The sequence below is a fragment of the Malaya genurostris genome, chromosome 2 (genome assembly GCF_030247185.1).
Source record: "Malaya genurostris strain Urasoe2022 chromosome 2, Malgen_1.1, whole genome shotgun sequence".
Lineage (NCBI taxonomy): Eukaryota > Metazoa > Arthropoda > Insecta > Diptera > Culicidae > Malaya > Malaya genurostris.
Window position 1 is genome coordinate 20,578,936 of NC_080571.1, and position 25,905 is coordinate 20,604,840.

Here is a 25,905-nt window from a genome sequence, read left to right on the forward strand (position 1 = left end):
ACTTCGCCATTGTAGATTAGCTGGCGCACCTTCTTGGGAACGTTCCTCATTAAATTCTGTACAGACTTCTTGGCGACAAGTTTTGACACTGTTTTCCAATCTTTTTCGAACTGTTGAATGGTTTCGGCTGCCGAGACATGTTTCCTAAGATGTGCCTTCGTTAATGCCCAAAATTCCTCAATTGGTCGAAGTTGTGGGCAATTTGGTGGATTCATGTCTTTTGGGACGAAAGTGACATTTTTGGTGGTATACCATTCTACCGTTGATTTCGAGTAGTGGCAAGAAGCAAGGTCTGGCCAGAGGACAACAGGATCCTTGTAGCTTCGAATCATGGGTAGAAGTCGTTTCTGTAAACATCCCTTGATGTATATTTCGCTGTTCATTGAAGCAGTGGTGATGAAGAGTTTCGAAATCTTACCGCAGCTACAAATTGCTTGCCAGACCATAGCTTTCTTACCAAATTTTTCGACTTCAATCGATGTCTCGGACTGGTTTAACATTTGCCCTCCTCGCACCGTATAATATTGTGGTCACGGCAAGGATTTGTAATCGAGTTTCACGTAGGTTTCGTCGTCCATGATTATGCAGTTCAAATTTCCAGCAAGAATCGTATTGTACAGCTTTCGAACCCTCGGCCTGATCGATGCTTCTTGTTTTGGACTACGTTTTGATTGTTTCTGCTTCTTATATGTTCGAAGATTCAAACATTCTTTAGCACAAAGAACATTTGACTTCGCAGTACCCACTTTTTTGGCCACATCCCGAACTGAAACCTCCTTCTTTTGCTCGAACGCCTTCAGTATACGTTTATCCAACTGAGGGTTAGCAGGGCCTTTTTTTCGACCCGTTTTCGGTTCATCCTCAAAGGTGTTATCTTCACTGAACTTCCTGATTGAATTTCGCACGGCTTTTTCACTTACTCCTTCCATTTTTGCTATCTTTCTCAGTGACAGTCCGCGTTCTGTGCACCATTTGTACACAATTTTTCGACGTTGTTCTGCTGAAAGTCCACGCATTTCGAAACAAACTAATGAAAACGAATAAACAACTGCACAAGTGATTAGAGAAGAGTGTAAACAGGAGGACGCAGCCATAAAAATTGACAAATTCTGAACCATTGTGGAATGGCAGCGGTTTTTGGTTGCGTCCATACTTTCTGGAACAGTCTTTAACCTGGTTTGTGCAAATCGGTCAAGGCATCGCTGAGAAAAGTGAGTGACATCCCTTTTGGAATATATAACCACTATTTCCGGTACTTCCGGAATTGCAAATCAGGAACCAGGATATCCGAAATCGATTTGTTTGGTGGTCTAATGATAATAGCTACCGATTGGAGTAGTTTCAAAGCCAGATTAGAAATTGTTTTACGTGTTTTGGTTCGACGCTTTAAGTGACGGAATCAAATTTTAAACACATTTTACCGTATAATTCCGGAACCGGAAGTCAGATCCGGATGAAGTTTGGGAGTTTTATTAGGGACTATGAGACTTTTCATTTGAACCTAAGATTGTTAGAAATTGGTCACACTATCTCTGAGAAAAGCGAGGAAGTATTTTGAAATAGGATTTTTTCACTAATCGCTCAGTAATTCCGGAACCGGAAGTCGGATCGGAATAAAATTCAGGAACTTTGTATGGGATAATTACACCTTTCATTTGGATCTAAGTTTGTATGAATCGGTTGCAGTTATTTTCATTTTATTATGCGCATATGACCCCGTAATTCCGGAACCGGATGTCGGATTCGAAAATATAAGGAACTTCATGAAAATCGGTTCAGCCATCCAAACACACATACACACGTACTTACACACATACATACACAAACATATACATACATTTTGCGTACTCGACAAACTGAGTCGAATAGTATATGACACTCGACCCTCCGGGCCTCGGTTCAAAAGTCGGTTTGAACAGTGATTGCATAACTTTTCTATGTGAGAAAGGCAAAAAGAGTTTTTTCCATACAATGAAAATGATTTCCGGCTCATTTATATTCCATGGAAAAGACTACAATTCAAAACTGTTTATTGATATTCCTAAAAAAACCTTTACAATTTAGCGGTCTGTAGCTATCCTCCATTTATCCTCCAAATTTTTTTATGCTGTAGTAAGGTTTTGGAGGATAGCTACAAATTGATAGAGGATAAGCTTCCAGTGCATTTAATCGTCAAATAATGCACGGGAATTGAAAATTTGTACAATTTTCTACAAAAACACATATTTCTTTTCGAACTTTTCGCATAAGATTTCATCAAATCACAAATTAAAATTTTAAATTCGAAGAACCTTACAAAGGGAATTTTCGTAGGTGCCTGATAAGAATTTTGCCTGATAAGAGTTGTTGAAAGTTGGAGGATAAGAGTTTTAACGATTGAAACTATTCACTGTTTATTATAAACTGCTCTAATGGCATTTCTAACTAAAATTTGAAGGAATAAGAGTTTTAATGATCTAATCTATATACTATTTGTCATTAAATGTTCCTATAGCATTGTTTAACAAATCTGCATCATTGATTTCTGCTACTTTCACTACTTTTGTAAAATATATGGAAAGTCAATTTAAATTTTTTAAATTTTCAACTTTTCCCTGATCAGAGTTACTAAAACTTGGAGGATAAGAGTTTTAATGATCTAATCTATGTACTATTTGAAGAAAGTTAGAAGTGGAATCGATCGATTTCTCAAAAATATCTCATGAACTGAAAATCTGTACTGTCTCGTTTCGTTGATGACTAAACAAAGTGCAATTGATCGCTTTGATTGTCGATACTCAAAATTGAGGTAAATTTTCATTCATTTTCTATGTTGCTCAATATATAAATATCAGTTCAAGAGTCAAATGAATATTCTACTATGAATCCCATAGTAATATACATATTTTTGTATATTACTGTGAATAATTTATTCAAATTTTGCGTGACATAGTTAATGCATGACGCCTAATGCAAGAATAATGAAAGAAAGAATGAAAATTTCAGTACAGTGTCAAAATTTATCATAAAGATATGTTATCGAGGGGGATGTCTATAGTTTTCTGGAAAAATGTCTGATAAAGATAAAGTTGGAGTTTTGTGTTCGAAAACGTCAATTGAATTTCTTTATGATTTTTTCATTATTCCTTCATTACATCCATCAGCAACACGTGAAAAACTGACACCCGCTCCAGTTCTTGACTGCCGTAACCGAATTTCATATGTGTGATACTCGCGACGTTCATATATTACTACCATTCATATATGAACCACATACCAGTAAGTTCTTGCTTGCTTTGATTTGTAAGCCCTGCGCTTGAGTTGCATAAACTACGAGAACAAAGCACCATGGGTTTCCTTCTAACAGAACTTGATGGGGACGCATGGTCGACTGTTATTTATTTTTTAGAAAAAAAATCAAATATTGTGGTCGTCCATATTTTTTAAAACTATGAAAACATACCACTTTAAAATGTCCAAATTTGTATTATTTATCACTACAAAATCTGGGGTGGTGCAAAAATTGGAAGAGGGAAAAAATATGTTTCAAAATTTTCAAGTAATTTTTAATGGAAGAAATACATCTTCAAAAATTTTGATAAAAATTGTAAACCTTCCTCATAATGTCTTAAATATACCTGATTTTTTCAAATTTTTCGGAGGAGCGGTTTCTTAAAAAATCAAATCAAATAAAAATCATCAGAACCACCCTAGCTCCGTCAATATGGCAGTTAAAGGGTTGAAACTTTGAGAAAATTGTGTCCAGTCTATGACCTTTCGAATGTGGTATAACATTATAAATTCCCTTTGGGGGCAGATTTCACATGCTTATCCTGCTATAGCCTTTCATGTACTCCCCCCTATGGTGCTTTTTCAAGATCGAAAATTTTCAAACCTTAACCGCCGGGCAGCACCCCTAACCCATGTCCGATTGATCTTAAATTTTGCAAGAGGACTTTTTTTCTAGGTGCTTAAAGTTTTTAGCACTAGCGTTTTAAGAAATTGGAGGTGATCCCAAAGTATTGGCATCCTCATATATAAGATCGGTAAAAATCAACGTGTTTTGTCGGTTACGTCATTCATACTATCATATCTCCGGAACCAGAAGTCACAGCCTTTTGATCTTCGAACTTGAGTAGCTTTCAAACGAGCCTAAGTTTGTTAAAATCGGTTCAGCCATCTCTGAGAAAATTTCGCTTGTAGCAAGTAGTATGTATTTTCGCGATGCACAAGCAAAATTTTGAACAAGTCGCGACACTTGCTTTGTTTCCATTTTCACAACCGAGAGGAAATTATCAAAGTCAAACAGTATGCTTGTTGGGGTCGAGTGCGGCATAGCGAAGTCTACAAATTTATACTCTAATTTCAATACACTGCCCATACTTGCATATCCGGCCCATATGGAAAATCGGCAAGACGATTAAAATATTATTTCCGAATTTTTTGATATATTGTGCTACCTAATGCTAAATCATGATATTATTACATGAAATATCGATAATACACCTTTACTATTCCAACATTTCAGCAAATAAAATTATTGAAATTTGCACTGAATGGGACTGATATGCGGGTATTTTGCATATGGGACAGACATGAGTTGATATTTTTTCACATTTTTTTTTTATTGCAATTTCTGAGAGTATATTAAGGATAGATTTCATTCCTAAAGCTAACTCAAAAATGGCGAAAATCGATATGGGACTGATATGCGAGTATGGGCAGTACAGTCAGCTTGCAATTGCAACTGCAATCAAATTGAAATCAAAAATTAAGATTCAAAGTAGTATTGGTCACAAAACTGAGAAATCGCTTAATTAGTATTGAGTGGGAGAACTTGCGAGTTTCTCCAATGATCATAGAACTAAATACTAACACAATCAGGCACATCCTTCACACTAAAACTTGTGTCCTAGTTTGCCATTTAGAAGACTGTAAGTCGTAAAGAAGTAAAACCAAAATCATAAATGTTTTAACTAGTTTCTTTTGGGCGAGTGTACAGCATTGCATGGCTAGTGCCACAAGTCTTCTAACGTTAAGAATCCTACCAGGTTTGTCCTCGAAAAACTATCTAATTTTGAGTACTTTTCACATAATGATCTGCGGTTGAGTTCTATTCACTCAATTTCATGTTTCATGTGCCTAATCACTGAACGAAAGTCTCGCTGTTGAATGTTTTTTCTCTTTGCCAACTCTTTTACAACAATGGAAAGAACAAATGAATGAAAACATTCTAATAAATCCAATATAAGTAAAAAGTAGTCAAATAATAGGTTATTTTATGTTTTGTGTATAACTTCTTCTTGGGAACCATTATTTGTATCGCACGAAAAAAATGCTTTCGTTCACTTTAAAAATCATTTTTAAGTCAAATCAATCTCTCTACCTGTTCAAAGTTATTATTTGTTCACCCTGAAGACGTATACAAAGGTTCATCAAAACCGTAGAAAGTCGATCTTGATTTTACCCGCTTTCCAGCGAAATGCACATTAATATTTCTTCCATTAAATTTTTCCTCAACTTCTATCCAAAAACCTTGGTTCATATTCGCCATGATCCACATTTAAAACGAACTATTTTATGACTTAAAATGCACTATTTGCAGAGATGCTTCAATTCACAGCACGTTTGTGCGGAACGTGTTCCCCCAGGTGAACGTGATCGGTTTATACAGGAATCGATGCAAATTTAGTTCCATTACAATTTGATGGCCACATAAAATGCAACGTGATACCAAAATGTGCTGTAATGCAGGTGTAAAAGTAGCTAACTATTTTTCTTTGTTGAGTAGAAAACCCCGTCGGTAACATAATCTGTTCTGTACGGTTTATTCTAGAAATCAAAACAAGTTCCACCTATTGGCGAACTGCTGAGCAGCTCACTTTGTGGCTTGAAAACTCACTAGAAACGTTATCTACGTAAGCAACGATTCTGGCCTACTGAGATTCCTGATTGCACAAGCTGTGAAACTTGTGTCGTTTTCAGGATGCCCAACCGAACCCGAACCTTTTTACTGGAATTGCTGTCAAACTGTTTATTTGAAGTCAGTCTGTTTTGGATCCGATTTTCATGGCAGAACTCAGCTTCATCAAAATTGTTTGCTTGAAGAAACTGTTCTGGGTCAGCCTCAGGGAAATCGATATTACAATAACTGTGCGAAGAGACATCTAATTGATTACCCGAGTGACACCCTTAATCATTTCCATATATCCACCTACCACAATTCATCGACGTTTAACGAATATGTAAATAATTGTTCGTGGAATGTAAACTTAATTGAATGTGTAATCGCAATAAATTTTAAACATGAGTTTTACTAGCTATAACAAGAAGAAAAATTTACACACAGTTCCGCACCGGTTGTAAGATATCTATGGGGGACGATGGGGTCAAATTTACGAATAGAAGTGAGTACGTTTTCTCTCCGACGCCTCATTGCATGGCAGTTCAAATTGAACCACTTTTGCAACTTAGTGGTTAACTAGAATTACTGGCATAGGTTAAGTTGAACTCTATTTGATTTATGATTTTTAATGGTTTAAAGTAAAATATTTTCTATATTTTGATAATTCGTTTGCAATTTTGAAGGTAATTTTAAACCCTTGAAATTTCGCGACTATTCTGTTAAGACATAGACATAGTCGCACCACCCCATCCCTTATCAGCGTCAACTTATTCAAAAAATGCACTACGCTGTTACCGGTTGGCGAACTCGGCCTGCCCGAAGAATATTGATTATTGAATTATTGATGCACAGGTGGCACAGCACGTTTGACCGGTTCTAGAATGAATCAATCTGATTGATCGGGTGGAATTTTTTTTCTACACCTAAGGGTAGTACAAATAAAGAGAATACGACCATTTGGTGACAATGTGAATCAACAGTTTTAGCAGCTGATGATGAGCTAACAATTAACAGGGTAGTTACATTGTGACGATGATCTTGTACTTTGCTGACTGACGATAATTATGTCGATAGTCCCACGAAAAAAGGGCCTAACTGCGAATGAGAGCCTCTCTTTGTTTACTTTCTCTTTTGATTACTACGGATCCACTACTGCAATTTAACCAAAGTTTCCAATATAAATCGAAAGCTTGTGGTTTTGCCTTGAAAGTTTTGCGGAGAGTAAGGTGTCAAATATAAAAACAGTGCGGTAAATCGTGAAAGAAAAAGTATACAAAGAGAAACTGTCATTTGCAGTTAGGCCCTTTTGTCATGGGACTGTCGATGTTATATTTTGGAGCTGATGCTATTCCAACTCAGACAGAACATCTCAACAGTATGAATGTCGGCCGCCCTTACTTCCATCGTTCACTGGAAAATTGTCCACTGTGTTTCAATGGTTCATCTTTGGGATTGGTCCGAAAGTATATCGAAAACGGTACGGAAGAGAACTTAGAATGATTGATTTTCGCTGGACATGAACATTTTATTACGTCCAGCTTTGTGATTCCATAGCAACAAGATGCTGCATCAGATGCAGCAGAAGTACTCTTCGTGACTCAGAACAATCTTTCATCAATTTAATTTGACTGAGTTGAAAGGGGTGTTAATTGTAGGCATAACTGAGGGTTAAGTTCAACCAATAATAGCCATAGACTACTTCTTCTTTGTCCAATACACTGAAAGCTTCAATATTAAGTTCAAAACTGATCTTAGTTTCTAGGCAATAGTCAAGCCTTTTTTTATTAATTATGATAAATGTTGACCATTTCAATAAAAGGTGTTCGGTTACCGACACCCCAAGAAATTTCGCTAAGAATGGAAAAATGTAAGTAAAGACTGCAATTATTCAAATAAAAAATGAAATTTATTCTTTTTCGAGACGTTTTGGACAAAAGTCATCATTATCTGATGGTGACTTCACCTTTCCTCGCTTGGCCGATGATTAGGCCGGTCTTGAATATGTTGCTGCACTCGAATTAATTGGCTTCTTATCCACTAAGCAACACTTCATGGCATAAATCAGTGCATCAAAGTGAGCCACGTGGTTATACGCAACCTACTGGCCTCAGCCCTTAACGAAGCTCGCTATAGTCTCTCAGAGATGGCTGAGCCTATATTTATAAGCTTAGATCCAAAACAAAGACATTATGTTCATATACGAAATTGGTGGATTCAATACGGACCAGACTTTTGGTTCCGGAATTACATGGTAAGGAATTTATGCTACGATGCGGAAAACGGAAAAGTCCTACTAAAATTTACTGCATATTTTCGGATGCAACAAACATTTAAATCGTAAATTAGAGTGCGTACTAGTAGAGTTTGTATGTCATGTTAGTTGGTGGCCGTACGAACCGATTTTGATTATACCGGTTCTCGGGTTCCGGTTCCCGAAGTGCATATAATAGTGAACCTATTTCGTTTTCTTAAGGATGACTTACGCAATCAAAGCACTGTTTTATTCTGTATGTTATGCATAAACAATCTCTTGGTTTCTTTCAAAAATCGAAGAAAAATTTTTTGAATAGAATACCACAATATTATATGTACATGAGAAAGGCATCATTACACCACTAGGTGGATTAAAACAGGTTTTTCAATACGAAGTCACAAATGAACGTTTTACATGAATATTGCCTCAACTTGCAAAGTGGTTTGAGTTTTCCACCCGTTTATATACAAAAAAGCTTTTTTAATCCATCTAGTGGTGTAATGATGCCTATTACTTATATTTTCAAAAGCATCACTAGAAGATTCTGTCTAAAAATTTTTCAAACTTGAATAAATTCAAAAACTTTATTTGTGTACAAACTATCTTAACCTTTTCAATTTGTAAACAGTTATGTTATGCGCTGGTGTTTTCTTCTTCCGTACCAGCACATAATGGTTTTGCATCAATTTATATGACAGGTCGAAAGTTTTGATACTCATACTCTATAATTTCGGAACCGGATCGGGATGAAATTGCACAGCATTTTTTAGGACACTGAGAGCTTCAATTTGAATCATGATTTGTGAAAATCGGTTTAACCGTTTTTGAGAAACCGGAGTGAGTTCCGTTTTTGGAGCTTTTCCTCACTAATACCGGTGCGTTCGGAAGTGGAAACCGGGAACTAGTAGTCCCAAAGTAGATTTATATGTTCACTCACTAACAATGTCTTTCAACTAGATGAATTTACCAGTACACACTTAAAACAGATTCTTGAGCTCGGCAAAATGAAATACCGAATTCGATAGGCAACACGACATTTTACTGATTGTTCAGTAATGCATATGCTATTTTCCGAAATCTCGGTAAAGTGCGTTCTTTTGCCGAAGTTTGGAAAAATATAATGCTGAGATTGTCAGTAAACAACAAATATACCGAAATCAGCAAATCTGTTTGCCGATATTTCGAACAGTGTGTTAGCTTTTACTGAAACTCGGTGAAACACTTGTCATTTAATGTCTCTTGTCGAATGTGCAAAACACCACGTAGCCATTGCTGGTGGAGTGGGAAAATAATATATATTGGATGAAGGTAAGAGATTCTTATATTTTTTGAAAAGATAAGTGAAATAAAAGACTCTGCTGTTGATATATTCTTACAAAAGTCTTCTTATTTCCAGGTAGATGCATTGAGGAGCACTGGGAATAATTGTCTTTAACCGTGATGTTTTCTTTTGAGGTTTGTTTTTTTTTGTATACCGCATTAAAGTGGACATCAATAAAACACCCCCTTTCCCTAGCCTAAGATTTTGTGATATTTATTTAATACAATAATAACGAAAAAATCCTTTCTACGTTCGATTACTGATGACTCGGCAATTGATTATTCGATCGTAATCGCTTTTGCCGAGGTAACAGCAGAAATGCTGCTGACAAGTTCGGTAATAACTGACAGTTGACAAATTTGGTATTGCCGAGATTCTCAGTAATTATTATTTTGCCGAGATGATTACCGATCTCTCGGCTGTGCAAATCTCGGCATTTTTTTGCCGAGATTCAGCAATAAAATTTAAGTGTGTAGGTTTTATAAAAATTTACACCTCGTTTCGCCTTCACTTTTGACAAAATACTCATAATATTGAAAATATTTCACTTATGGCGCTGTTATAACCGGAACCGAAAGCCGGATCTGGATCAATTTTTCTAGAACTTTTTAAAGAATTTCACGATCTTTTTATTTTGAATCTTAGTTTGTAAAAATTGGGTAAGAAATTTCCGAGAAAATTGAGTGTGCATTTTCTCATAGATTTGCACATATTTTTATGCATATCGCCCTGTAATTCTGGAACCGAAAGTCGAATCGGGATGAAATTCAATAGCGATCTATGGGACCATAAGGCCATTCATTTCATACGGCCCAATGTGTAAACAGTTATCACAAATTAAGAGTAACTTTACCTTTTTTCGTCGTTCCAAACACGGTTAAGCCATATCTGAGAAAAAGGAGTGACATTATTTGACACAGACATTGCACAGCTCGACGAACTGTGTCGAAAGGTGTAGGAAACTTGGCCTTCCGAGTCAATTTTATCAAGTAGTAAAGACTTGATTTATTATATTTTGTGTAAAAACGAGCAGAAAATAGTTTCTGAAAACTTTTGCGAGAGTGAATATTACACGGGTCCGACGCGCTCGCTTTCATTCTATCGTATCCCCAAATTGGTAGTTCGTAATTCAACGGGAATGGTTACCACTAATAGAAATGCCAATATTTCAAGAAATGACGAGCTTCGCGCTAAATCGTATTCAGAGTTAGCAGCTTTCCATACTTAGTTTTTCCAAAAATGCTCTAGATCCCACAAAAAAGAGCTGTATGAGTGGTTTTTACAAAATTAGTCAAGTTTTCGAATGAAAATATTGCAAAAGATTTTAATCGACTCCTAAAATGAAAAAAACGATTTTGAAAATTTTAAGTCGGTTTGCAAAATAAAAACATTTTTGATTTGGATGAAATTTTGTAACAAGATAGGTGATTGTGTTCCCTACTTACAGTCAAAAATTCAGTTGGACATTTTTAAGTAAACAAAGTTATTTGAAAAAAAATTCTTTACAAACTGTTATTTTTTTTTCAAAAACTTGACTAATATTGTAAAAACCACTCATTCAATACTTCTTTGTAGGATGTGTCATTTTTCGACTACCATTTGAAAAAATATTGGTAAAAAAAGTTTGGTCATTTCCAAAAGACAGTCCACGTTATTGTTGGAAAAACAAAGTATGCAAAGTGTTTTAAGCAGCAAGTAGCAGTATATCAATTTTCATTTAAATCTGAGAGGGTGCTGCCAACATTTAATCGAGTTCGCGCGAAATTCGTCAAATATGAAAGATGCTTTTTTGAATCTTTTTTTCGGATAAAAAGAAAATTTTCGAAGCATTTCAGCGTATTTTCTGGAATGTTCAATAGTTTGTAACAGTTTCCGAAAGTCAGTCTTAAGTCCAATTGGTTTTTCCATCCGTGCAAAATAAAATACAAAATAAATACACTGACGATGGGGTTTGTGAAGTGTTAATCCACTTCTGTAATTGCTCGATTGTAAAACTTGTAAGAAACTTGTAAGACATACAAATCTGTCAACATATTTAGTAACACAGAAAGCGATAATGATAATGTCACGACTATTTTGGGGCTATTAATAAACATTGCTGTTGCTGTTCATTCAAATAGAGAACTGTTAAGAGCACCATTTTCAATTCCATGCTAAAAATTTACAAAAAAATGCAATTGTGTGGATTTATCAAAGGGTTGATATGTTTAAAATGTTATTTATTCTAAAATATTTGTACAACGTTGTAAACGATGTTTTTATAATTACTTTATGAATCGCTGCGCTTTCATAAATTTGAAATCATTTTACTCTAGAGAATGGAGAATTCGCTTTAAAAATGCCAATTATAAATCGTAATAAACATTTGTTTCCAAATAATTTTGACTTTGGAAAATAATCGATGAGATTTTCGTTCATAATTTCTTACCGTTCATCTCGATCCGTTCGGCCAGTTCTTCTGCTCTCCGCACGGTTTCCAGGGCATGCTCATTGTGGTAGAACACGCTGGCTCCGAAGAACAGATAGGCAGCGTAAAACGCAAACAGTGCAAGCCACTCTTTCGGTGTCATTTTTCGCGTCAGTCACTTTCCCGACTAGAATCCGATCGTCGATCATTCAGTTTACCCTATTTTACGATCAACGCGTCGTCGAGTACTAAAAAAACAAAACAAATCAACACTTTCGTTTTCAACTGTGGCAATTCAAAAGGATCCTACGAGTAAAATTAGTACAGTTAGTGCGATCCTTTGCCAGCGACGATCCTTCACACTTCCACACTCGCGCTAGGTCAATCATAAAATGTGTTAATCGCCAGAACACACACGATCCCGAAACATTAGCACTGGAAGTGATAATCTTCAACGGAATCCGTTCCCGGTAAGCCGCTGCCGATGGCGATAGAATTCATTCGACTGTCAGCACAATATTTAATTTATTGCCTACATTTATTCATATTCCCATTTTTTTCGAAAGCGGAATTTCACTTCCAGATAGGCCGTTCATTCTCCACTGAGAAGTTAATTAGAATTTTTGTTTATCATCTTTACTTTAGCCGTCATTATTCATCACACTCCGGCTTCATCCGCTCACTTAGTTGTGATCAATTTAGTTACTTACTTACTTACGCTTACCGGCGCGTCGTAATTTCTTGAAGAAAGAAAAAAACACTAACTCAATTTAAATAATGCCTAACGATTGAACGCACAATGGCACAGTTTCAGTTCGCCGCACAAATATCAAACAAAGCAGCAAGAGTGCACTTCCTCACGCAAACTAGATCATCTCCACCGGATTACGAAATGATCGGCTTGCGGGATCGCGGGCAACCGGCCTGGATGAAGCGCGTACTTGATTCAATCGTCACACTGCCAGCGGATGGATTTGCGTAAGATGCTGCCGTACGTGTTTCCTTCTGTTTTCCTCCCCCCTTTCGTCGAGGCGAGGTTCCCACAAACGATCTCCGGAGCGAAGGTTTCTCGCTTACTCAGCCGACAGATTCCAGCAGGTCTATTTCCGGCAGATCCAATTGAAGAAGCAGCAATCGTAGGATCCGTGTGTAGAACGAAATCGGCTCGTAATCGATGTCGCAGATTTTCCAACAGTTCAAGAGACGCTTGAGGTTACTGCTCCGAAATTCCATATTATCACATCTTAGTCCTGTCTGCCAAATCTGCGGCTGCTGCGGCTGAGACTCGATGAACTTCCACGTGCTATCCACTATCGATGCAGTTTGCTAACAAACGGGAGACGACTGACGACGCGGTTGGAGTTTCCCATTCAGCCGGCGTTCGATCACGATCTCCGAGAGCTGAGAAATAACGTGAAAAAGAACCAGTTTTAGGAGGAGTGTTTCAGATAGGAGGCGCGAAAAATCGAGTTTTTATCGGATCAATAGTTTATTGGCCAAACGAGAATACGACTTTTGGGATCAAAAAGAAAATATTTTATTTTTCACGTTTCGTCTTCGACTCATCAGTACATTAGCTGTTTGTAAAAAAACATTAATTTTACTGAACCATGTTACAAACTATTACTTTTCATTGAGTTATTATTAGCGATACTTGCTGAAAGTGAAGTAATCGATCATCCCAGAGCTGATCGCAATAAATTAATCACGATTATTCCCCGCTGCAATATGGAAGCAGCAGTCTCGGGTAAATGTGCGAGATTCCTGTCCGCTGTAGAACGAAACACGAGCAGATGTTTTTTTTCTGCAATAAAGGGCCATTAGTTGCAGTGCGGTTAAAAATGCGCAATTAATCAATAAGAGCACTTAAGGGGTGGGTAGGGTCTAACACTTTTGAAAAATAATTTATTATTTTCTTTATATTTTTGTATAGTAAAACATTTTAAGAATATTCTGTGAAATTTTGAAGCCTGTCGGAACAAAACTCATCAAGTTATGGGCCTTTATCTTTGTTGATCTCATACTACGAAGAAATAAGAGCTTCGTACACAAGCCCAAGATTTCTGCTTCGATTGACTTAAAAACTTGACAAAACATTCTCGAAATGTTTCATTATAACAAAATACAAAAGAAAATATATGGCTTTTTGAGAATGTTAGAGCCTACGTGCTTCCTTGAGTAATACATTGTTTCCTTCGATTTTATAGACAATAAACTTTAACCACGTTTTTCTAGAAAGCAGGTTTTGAAAGTCCGTGTCCATCGCCTTTCAAAAACAACTGCACCAATTTTTTTCAAATTTCGCACACACTTTCTACACATAAAAAACCAGAACCCAACGTTTCCCTTTTTGTTGTTTGTTACTATGGGGAGGTTTTGCAGCTACAAAATGGCCGATTTCTCCGTGAAAAATCGTACTTTTGAATTTAAACAACCACCAAAAATTAGAAAAATTTAAAAAAAATCAAACAGAAACGTTGGGGTCTAGAAAAACTTCTGCTCTAACTGTGCTGCTTAGATTTGTTCACTTCTTATTAGTCTGCGCTGAGATACATTGGACACCGCAAATCATGATTTTAAAGAAGCATCCTCAAAAATGCCTCTTTACCGACTTATTTCTCAACATTTTTCCACGAAAAAATTACCAAATGTTGTTCGAATGATGCTTTTTATCATACAAAATATTTGAATTTATTTTGTTGAACGATAGTTCTGAAAAAATTTGCAAAAATAATGATTTTTTTTTCATCATTTAGATCCGAAATGGAATCGAGATTTCATGTTTCATGATGTATTTGCAATTTATTCAGTAATACCGTCATGTAATATCATCAATAAAAACAGCTTATAATATTAACATACATGCTGCGATGAATATTAATTATAATGATAAGAATAACGTATCCAATCACAAAGCGTGCTACGCTACTATTTAGCTTGAATATCATACACAGAAGTAACAGGAGTGCAGGATTTTGCTACGCCGATTCGAACGCTGCGCCAAATGCTGCTCTGCTGTTACTTCTATAAATCAAATTCATGCCAAATAGCTTTTTATTGGGTTATATATAAATAGTTCATAAGCCTCATCAGCATCAACCAGCTGGAACTAAACAAAGTTTTTTTTTCACTTTAATCACTATTTGGTGTGATATATTTTTTACTAATTTTGCATTGCGTATTGCTATTGCGTAGTGAAAACTGTTAGATTAACATTATCGATATGATTACGATCCGAACTGATTGTTTCCATACACCCTTCATCTAGCATTCATTTCCCTTCATCTAGTACTCTAGTTTGTATCAAACGAGAACATGTGTTGAAACTTCGAACATCGCTAAACTTCCCAAAGATACAAAATTGGCAATTTGCCACGATTTTAAAAGTCTCATTTACATGCGTTATTCTTAGTTAAAAATTCCTGTAGGATTACTGTTGCCACTAATTTTCACGATTTTAGACGTAAATCAATCGGCACTCATGTCTGATCTCACTCATATGTGATGTTCTTCCACATTGTTCAAAGCTGATCGAATCGTCCAGTGATTTGATCTTACAGGAATCAGTGATAATAATCACTACCGAATTTGTGTGAGGGAAGATCTGTATTGATTTTGATCGATGTGATTCAAAGATCACTGATCAACCGATCCTAGAAGGATTAGATCAGTAGTTATCTTTATTGGGAAAGATCACGAGCAATCATCTTCGGTAGTGATTATGATTTGATGATTTTTTTATCTCGATCTTTCCAGCCCTGATTCAAGAGTATTTTCGAAGTTAACAGTTTTAATGCATGTAAAGTTCAAAAATTCAACTGCAGGATTCTTTTACATATGGGTATCACTTTCTAATTGGATGCAAAATTTTGTAAAAATGATGCCTTAACTATTCGTAGACTCTCAGCAAAACGTTCTATCAAATGAACATAAAAATCAAACCATATTTGTTAATATATTCCTGATTCTGTTTATATATTCAAAAAAAAGAAAGGTAATTTGAAATGTATGTGTGAGATCAGTTTTGAAGACTTATAACCTTTTTGTGTTCATATACTTGACAGTTTTAATTTTTTTTAGTGGAGTTTTTCTCATCCGGAGAGGTGATCATGATCATGAATAGACATGAATGAAACATTAATTTCCAAAGCATTTAATTGAAAAATCTCTCTGCGTGATACGTGAAACATAGCAGATTTCAAAAAGTGATTAAGCATTATATGAACTGCTGATAAGTGCAACTTATCGTTGGAACCCCCTTCAAGTAGTTTTGAATACGAAAACCGAATTAATATTTTCTGTACCGAAACCGGACTTGAACTTTCCATAGCAGAAAACGTTAAAAATCATTTATAGTGCAAGAACCGAAAAAATATACAATTCCCACAAATTAAAAAATCCGGATTCCAGCTTGGATGAAACTTAGCACACGTCTTCACTGTGGAAAACAATTTATTTGACACGGATAGGGAGACCGATTTGACTCAAGACTGAATTTTAAAAAGGACTAATGCATTTTTTTATGCATTACCTTCAAATTATTCGAAGATTGGCACTTATTCAAAAGTAGTGTTCAAACAGTCAATTAAATACAAGAAAATGATTTTACAGGTCAAACGCAACAAATTTCTACTTTGTTACCTTTCCTATAGAAGTAAAGACTGTCCCAGAAAGTATGGACGCAACCAAAACCCCTGCCATTTCGCAATGGTTCAGAATCTGTCAATTTCTATAGCTGCGTCCTGTTTATTCGTTTTCATCAGTTTGTTTCGAAATGCGTGGACTTTCAGTAGAACAACGTCGAAAAATTGTGTACAAATGGTGCACAGAACGCGGACTGTCACTGAGAAAGATAGCAAAACTGGAAGAAGTAAGTGAAAAAGCCGTGCGAAATGCAATCAGAAAGTTCGGTGAGAATAACACCTTTGAGGATAAACCGAAAACGGGTCGAAAAAAAGGTCCTGCTAACCCTCAGTTGGATAAACGTATACTGAAGGCGTTCGAGCAAAAGAAGGAAGTTTCAGTTTGGGATGTGGCCAAAAAAGTGGGCACTTCGAAGCCAAATGTGCTTCGTGCTAAAGAACGTTTGAATCTTCGAACCTATAAGAAGCAGAAACAACCAAAACGTAGTCCGAAACAAGAAGCATCGATCAGGCCGAGGGTTCGAAAGCTGTACAATACGATTCTTGCAGGAAATTTGAATTGGTAAATGTAAAGGGTATTTCTTAAGAGCATACTGATTTGAAATTTAAATAAAACACATGCTAAAACTTATGTGTCTATCACAAGGCTTAGAGTGGCGAAATGGTAGCGCGTATGCACGGAATGCATAAGAACGCAGGTTCGAGTTCTGTCTTTGAGCGTATCTTTTTCCAAAAAAATCATCTTTTCTAAGAGTTTATCATTCATTTGTCTTTTCCAATGTATGTTTCCACTCAGTCATTGCATAAAAAAGAATGGGACGTTTGTTTCTAGTTAGATATTTTCGATTAATTTCTAAATTGCGTTCCGTGGTGACAATGGTCTTAGCGGATTGCATACTAATTTGCTGCTAGTTGATTGACATATAAGAATTGCTTAGGAAATATAATAGGAAGTCGATACAATTCCAACTCAAGCTGAACGTCTCAGCAGCATGATAGTCACTATTTCTGACCGAATCCATCTCCATCGTTTACAGAGATGGATAAGGAATAAAGAGAAGAGAAAATGTTGATGCCTTACCTACTTTCCGGAAGGACGACGGTTCATCATTCTCTTCTGTAAATGTCTCGAAGTTAAAGATTTGGGTAGGAATGAGGTCTAGGATACGCTCTAAGCTACCGGAAAGCTGGGTTTCATCAAAAAGTACAAATAAATTTAAATAATAATTAGAACAATCTCACCGACTACTATGACCACTCCTGTCAAACCGGGAGTAAAAATTTCCATGATCAATAATTCCATGTATTCATCAATTTAACACGAGGCCGAGTGTCAATTGAAAAATACAAATCCAGCCACGTAATTTGTTTTAAGTTTCGTCTTTGACTTTGATATTATTAAAATAACCACGTAGCATTTTCCTATCATAATTTTGAACACTTATAACTCAGTCATATGTTAATGGATTCATATAATTTGACTAAAAATCGGTTCGGAAACATTTAACTAATGTAATTAAGTATTGCCGTTTAAGGAGGGGGTAGGGTCTAAACGATGAAAAAATCATCATTTTTGTGTATTTTTTTTCCAGAATTATCGTTCAACAAAATAAATTCAAATGTTTTGCATAGTAAAAAGCATCATTCGAGCAATATTTTGTAATTTTTTCGTGGAAAAATATTGAGAAATAAGTCGGTGAAGAGGTATTTTTGAGAACGCTTCTTAAAAATCATGATTTGCGGTGTCCATTGTATCTCAGCGCAGACTAATCAGAAGTGAACAAATTAACGCAGCATAGTTAGAGAAGAAGTTATTCTAGACCCCAGTTTCTGTTTGATTTTTTTTTATTTTTGGTGGTTTTTCAAAGTGAAAATTACGATTTTTCACAAAAAAAATCCGCCATTTCGTAGCTGTTAAACCTCCCCAAAGTTACAAACAACGAAAAGGAAAACGTTGGGGTATGGTTTTTTATGTGTAGGAAGTGTGTGCAAAATTTGGAAAAAAATTGGTGCAGTAGTTTTTGAATGACGATGGACACGGACTTTCAAAACCTGGTTTCGAGGAAAACGCCTTTAAAGTTTTTTGTCTGTAAAATCAATGGAAACAATTTACTACTTTAGGGTCTAATATTTTCAAAAAATTATATATTTTCCTTTATAATTTATTATAACGAAACATTTCAAGAATGTTTTGTCAAGTTTTAAAGTCAATCGAAGTAGAAATCTTGGGCCTGTGCGCCGAGCTCTTGCTTCTTCGTATAATGAGATAGCCATAGATAAAGGTCCAGAGTTTCCAGAGTTTTGTTCCAATAGGCTTGAAAATTTCACAGAAAATTCTTGAAATTTTTTACAATAAGAAAATATAAAGAAAATAGTAAATGATGTTTCAAAAGTGTTAGACCATACCCGCCGCTTAAGTATTTCAATATAAAACCATTGAAAAATTGGTTTGAATCTATCTATGTTTTCACAAACCAATTCAGAGCTTGCCATAATGATGTCATCCTTTCGTCCGATTTGCACAGTATTGCACAGTATGAACTATCGCTCAAAACGGAATCTATAAATAAACTAGCTGACCCGTCGAACTTAGTCTCGCCCAAAAAATATGAAAATAGAATGACCTCTGCATTTTTATATTTATAGATGCTCCAACAGATTTTTGTTTAGTCAACTCCTGGCTGTGAGCGAGTTTCATCCATTCGCTCTTCGGATAGTCGAAGTGCAGTAAAACTTCATTCAATTCAATCGAAACCGAATGTAGAACACACAGACGATCACTCTGCTGCAGTGACATACCGAACGGCAGCATTTAGTTTTTCGTTCACTTCTCTTCTATTCGCAGCTCAGTTTAACCACCGCCAGTTTATCTCTTTAAGCGACAAAATATCTCTTTCAATAGTGTGAGAGTGGTCTTCAAATGAGGTTCATGTAAACATTCCGAATGCTGCCAGATCAATTACAGAATACACACAATTTGATTGTTTCCTCTTTCAGTTTTCATTGCCAATATTTTCGAGTACATCTCATTACATTTCAAATAGTTAAAAATTATCGATTTAAACTTGCTGGTGATAATCAAAAACTCAGCTGTGAACTGCCACCTTCTATTTATAATTCTGGTCGGAGAGAATTTCTGATTTCGAGTTGATGTTAATGCCTATTCATTCGAGCTTGCTCACTACCAACAACGAAGAAAAAGTATCAGCTAGACTACTTGCCACTTGGAACTGAGCAAGCAAAACTTCAAATAACTAGGTACGGTTATTCAATTGACAATGAACTCTGTGAGCTTCACTTAAGTTTGGCAACAAAAGTCAAATGAATGAGAAGAAAAATTGCTGACAGTCAGTGGCCGTAGTCAGTGGTCAGTGAAATTTTACCGCACTGCACTTGACCATATTGAATACCAATTGGCTGTGGATTTTGGTAACTAACAGGAAAATTTAAAACTATCGGCGATAGATTTCTCAGACCTAATATGAAGCGCCTGTATCTCGATGATTTGTTGATCGATTTAACTTGATTCGAACGCATTACTTCAATATTACTTTTTGGTTGTGGGTTCGAGTGAAGCGTTCCTGGTTAGGAAGCAGTATCGATTTTTTTGACGCACTGTCACATACCAGCCAAAGCGAATGTTTAAGGTTTCAAAGCGTAAATTTAATTGTTTGAAGATACAGACTTAGTTGATGTTGGCCATGCAATTTTTTTTGAATATGAATAAGTCATTTGTGGGCTCAATCAGGGGCTTTACGCCGGAAGAGCCATAAATTTGTTTTGATTAATTTCGGAAGAACATAAAAGGGCTCTCAATCTTCTAGTGGACTTCAGTCCTAAACTAGCTGTTCTAATCTAAGTACAAGGTTTTTCACACGAATTCGCAAGAAAACCCCATAAAGTCTTCAAAAGGATACATTTTTTATCAAATTTACAAAGACAATTACGATTTTATTTTCTGCTAAAATTCACTTTGAATGAGGAATTCCGGTTTACATGGAGCTCCTAACAGTATACAAAACCAGAACACTCATCTAAAAATGGTCATAATAGGAACTCAGTTGATCATCATTCATCTGAAATTACACCTAAAGCCGGATGTTAGCAGCTGGTTTATGACTTCGTTCCAAATAAAGGTATAGAATCAATTACCGAAATGAAAACAACAAACAGTTCAAACAACACAATTGCCCTTTATTATACCCCGGTGATGATCGAGTTATACTATATTCGACCTGTGATTTGGGAGGATCAGTCGGGTCATAGCACTAACTAGTCCTCTAGACAGAATCAACTTTGAAACTCATCGAGAGAAAAGGCCAGATTCCGCATTGTAAAGTAATACCCCGAAGTAGCTTTGTTTGTCTTCTTCATGCCTAAATAAGCTTCGAATTCAGAGAAGTGTTACATTTGCGTATCGCTGATAGATCAACTAATTAGGCCGCTGTCAGTTAGCCTTTCTGCAACTCCACGTGGAGCACAGCAAAGATTTAAGTTTGCATTTTCACAGATATTTAATTACTGATCACACAGCTATTCACGGTGAAAAAGCAAACAAGACATAATCCATCGAAAGTGTTTGACCTGACGAATTCCATTCGTCCGAATAAAAATACCATACATTTCAAGCGTAAAGCCCCTTTTCCCAAACGAACGTTTTTTATTCACATTATAGGCTCTGACTAAAAGTCAACGTAAGACTAGATAAGTCAAGCCTACCCGAAATCGATTAACCAAACTAAATAATCATTGTTTGGATCGCGGTACAAAAAAATATGAAAGGCACGCGACGACGCATCAAACAGGCCAATGATAAAATCATCGAACAAAAATTTAGCAGTTCAAATAGCAAAAATCGGGCGGCGCTCGTCGTGACGTGAGTCGTAGGTATTTGCCGCTGCTGCGTCATGCTTGGAAATATATTTGCACACATTTGAACATCAACAGTATGATATTTGGTATATCGATCACCCCGCGTGAAGTCATTTAAGCGGATAATTAAGTACAACGGACCTGGTCGCATCCTGACATTTCTCACATTCCATAGGCATCGTGTTTAACTTGCATTTCAGATGGGGGTTTTCCCAGAATTTCAGTTTACACAAAGACGGTGTGTTCCATTCACTTTTGACTGGCCTGAAAAACATTATCCAATTCAAATATTTTTCAACTGAACAAATGTGCCACCGCCGCTATGAGCTGTTTCGCACATGGAATTTTCGTTCGTCCAGAATAAATATGTTTAATGAATTCTTTAGAACCAGTAATTTGGGGTTTGGCTTGATAATTTACTTCGCTTGCGATCTCACACGAAATAACTTTCGACTTCAATGAATGTGAAGCTTCGGACGTGAATACGTCTTACTTTACTATAGGGCATTCTGTACAAGAATGGGTAGAACTTCATCGTGAATATCTTTTGTTGTATTCAATGCTGCAACGTCATTTTTGCCTTTCCCATATAGAAAGGCTATGCAATCGCTGTGAAAACCGACTTTACAACAGAGGCCCGGAGGGCCGAGTGTCAGGTGTGTGTATGTATGTGTATATGTGACAAATAATGTCACGCAATTTTCTCAAAGATGGCTGAACCGATCTATACAAGCTTATACCATTTTCGTTTATTGATCAGAGCAGCCCGAAAGCTGACCCAGAGTCGCCCAAACAACGTTTGATATGTTTGTTTTAGCAACCTGCGGTCGCTCTAGATCGGACTCCAATCGCGTAGTTTCGCTCTGAAAATTTTCTCGGGTCGCACAACGCATCCATGCGAGTTTGTTTATTTTTTCTTTTTTGTATGAGTTGTTGTCTAGGGCGCGTAACACGTGTTCGTTTTACTCGGATTCAGAGTTGCCCGCGTGTAGGTTCTAAAACGAAAACGGTATTAGGTTCAAATGAAAGGTCTTAACGTCCCAAAGGTCTCATACAAAATTCCTGAGTTTCATTTGGATCCGATTTCCGGTTCCGGAATTACAAAGAAATATGAGTACACTTTTTAAAAATTGCGCATTCAATTTTCTCGGAAATTTCTTAACCGATTTTCACAAACTAAGAAGCAAATGAAAGGTCTTAAAATTCTTTAGAAAGTCCCCGAAAAGTTCATCCAGATCTGACTTCCGGTTCCGGTATTACAGTGCGATTAGTGGAAATTTTCAATTTCATGAGTATTTTCTCACAAATGATAGCGAAACGAGGTGCACATTTTTATAAAACTTACTGCTAAATTCATCTAATTGGCAGATCTTGTTAGTTTGTGAATATATAAAACTATTTTGGGACTACTAGTCCTCGGTTTCCGCTCCCGAAAGCTCCGATAATAGTGAAGAAAATATCCAAAAACGTGAATTATCCATCTAGTAGTGAGATGATACCGTTTTTTATCAATCCGCATGTGTTTTTTGCATGGATATTCTTCGGTGTTTTAGTTCTCATGCCATTTTTGTAATTATCGTCATTTTAAACGGCAAATTGAGATTTTAATCACTCATTACCCTGTAAGGTCGAAGCTGCGAATCGTATCGAATTTTAATCTTAACGTATGACAATCGATTGAACATTCCATGAGATGTCGAAGTAAGTTCCACTTTAGAGTTTTTCGTCATTATTGATGATACTCCCAGAGCCGGTATTCAGGAACTAGCAAAACCCAAAATGATTCGTATGGCCATAAATTAACACGCCAAACAATTTATATCTTCTATATCTGTATGAATTTTAAAAACTCATCATCCTGTAATTCCAGAATCGGATAAAATTAATCAATTTTGTATGGGACCATAAGTCCTTTAATTTGAATTTTTGTTTTTGATGCTCGATTTGGACTTTTTGAGAAAATGATTGAGCTTTGAAAAACGATTCGATACTGGAACCGATTCTAAAATCGGTATAGCCTAAATCAGTTAAATTCACCTGAGGAGTGCGTAGAGATCTTTGAGAAATTGTAGTGCGAATTAAATTTCTGGGTACCTTCCGAATCGAATACTGAATACCGCTTAAACTGAAATAAATTTATTTGGCTATCGATTATCCAAATCTGTCAACCCGATATAACTGATTATTTTATGTGAAATGGACATTTTTATACTAATCACCCTGTATCTCCTAAATCAAAAGTCGGATCTAAAAAGTAAGATGTTTTGTAAGATTTTAAGACCTCTTATTTGATTCATAGATGGTTCTTAGATTTCATTTGAATCTTAGATCGCCTCAACCATCTACGAGAAAAATGAGTTGAATTATTTTAATTTCGTTTCACATCTCATTCTGTGGTTCCGCAATCAGAAGTCGGGTCCAAACGTAATTCAGGAATCTTGTTTGGGAGTGAACTACTTTTCATATGAATCTGAGTTTGTAGAAAACGGTTCAGCCATCTCCGAGAAAATTGCGTGAAATTATTGGTCACACACGCATTTGCTGATCTCGACGAACTGAGTCGAATGGTATATATGAGTTATGTTCTTCTAGCATTTTTTTACTGCAAGTAGTTTAAATCAATATAATTATGGAATTGCTTTTAACTCTAAAATGTTGCCATCAGGTATAGATATGTCATATTCGATCGATTATGTTGCCAAAAACGAACCGTGCTAAAATCGGTCCGAGGCAAAATGCCACGAAAAAAGATGCTGTACACAGTCTTTTTGGTACTTAGAAACAATTGTATGTAACAGTATAAAAAAAATCGTGTTTCATTTGGCTCCGAAACAGCGCTTTATCATCGAACGCGTGAAGCTCCTGCTACTGGAATAAGGCGAAAAGTCGTTTACACAAAAAAATCGATATCTCCGTTAAAAATGGACGGATTTTTGGTGGATAGCTCTTACCGTACGGAATCTAAGTCTAAAAACAAAATCTGTTTTCAAGGTTAGTTGTGACAGATATTGCCAAAAAACTTAAAATTTTGACATAGAACTTTGTATAACTCATAAAGTAAACAACCGATCTCAAAACCATCCAATAGCGGGTGACGGGGAGACCTTTCATTTGCGACTAGTTTGATCAAAATCGGTCCAGCCATCTCTGAGATCTCGACCTCTTAGTTGAAAACACACATTCAGACACACACACGGACATTTGCTCAGTTCGTCGAGCTGAATCGATTGGTATGTAACTCTGGCCTCGGAAAATTTTTCTAAACTTCGAGCGAATTCTATACCTATTTTATTTATATATATATATATATATATATATATATATATATATATATATATATATATATATATATATATATATATATATATATATATATATATATATATATATATATATATATATATATATATATATATATATATATATATATATATATATATATATATGAAAAAAGGTAAAACGGAACTCAGTTCGGTTTCTCAGCAAAGGTTATGCCGATTTTCACGAAGCATGATTCAAATTAAAGCTCTCATTGTCTTTAAATATACTGTGTCCTGATCCGAGTTCCGAAATTATAAGGCGAGAAGTATCGAAGCATTCAAATTCAAAATGACGATGTATGGGAACGGGTATAGCGTGATGGGTAAGTCGATGCCTTTCACGCTGCCCGCCTGGGTTCGATTCCCAACCCCGCACATAGGGTCAGAAAACTTTTCTGACCGGAAGAGGTGAATGACAACATTGTTAAAACCTCTCTATAATCGAAAAAAAATGAGAAAATGACGATGCAAAACTGGTACGCGTCGGTACGTGCGGCTTTGCTCCATTCACAGCGTGCTTTGTTCAATGTTCGTGCAGGGTTGCCACATTAAAATTTATATTTTTCAGATGAAAAATATGTAAATTCCTAATCCTTTTATTCAATTTGTACATACTTGTTAGTGTTATTACAAGATCATGATAACGATGCTTTTCAATAAAAGTGCACTTATTGCCTTTCTCATATAGAAAGTTTATACAATCACTTGAATTGACCAGTGGAAATTGACCAGAAAGGCTAAGTGCTCTATATAATTCGACACAGTTCATCGAGCTGAGCAACGTATGTGTCTGTGCGTGTATGTGTGTGAGTATGTGTCAAATAATGTCACTCATAAAGAAAATCTCGTAGTCCTATAGGCTACTATTAAATTTCACACCGTCTAAAAAAAATTCTAAAAAAAAATTTAAAAAAAATTCTAGATTTGGCTCAAAACTGATTTAATTTGTAGGCTATATTAGTTACTTACTGAACGAACCGACTTCGGTTATTCTGGTTCCAAGTAATGGAAATGGTGGTCAAAAACTCTAGAACGAGATTCACTAAATTTTCTCAGAGATGATTTCATCGATTCCCACAAACTTAGGCTCAAGTAAAAGTTCCTATAGTCTCATAGGATGCTGTTTATTTTATCCGGGTCCGACTTCCGGTTCTAGAGCTATAAAGCGAAGTGTGTTCAATCATTTAGTGCGACGATGCAAAAT

General features: G+C 36.1%; 1 protein-coding gene across 2 annotated transcripts in view; it reads right to left on the bottom strand.

Moving 5' to 3' along the window:
• The window catches only part of LOC131428526 (open rectifier potassium channel protein 1), a 63,934-nt gene that overhangs the window by 15,890 nt on the left and 22,139 nt on the right, over positions 1–25,905 (bottom strand). Inside the window, exons 2-3 of one of the 2 annotated variants that reach the window (XM_058592526.1) lie at positions 12,577–13,267; positions 11,888–12,114 (exon numbers count right to left, since the gene is read on the bottom strand). In XM_058592526.1, the coding sequence (XP_058448509.1) occupies positions 11,888–12,029 (142 nt within the window). In that variant the 5' untranslated portion in view covers positions 12,030–12,114; positions 12,577–13,267. Of the gene's footprint in view, positions 1–11,887; positions 12,115–12,176; positions 13,268–25,905 lie in introns of both variants that reach the window. The other variant, XM_058592525.1, reaches the window with a different exon arrangement.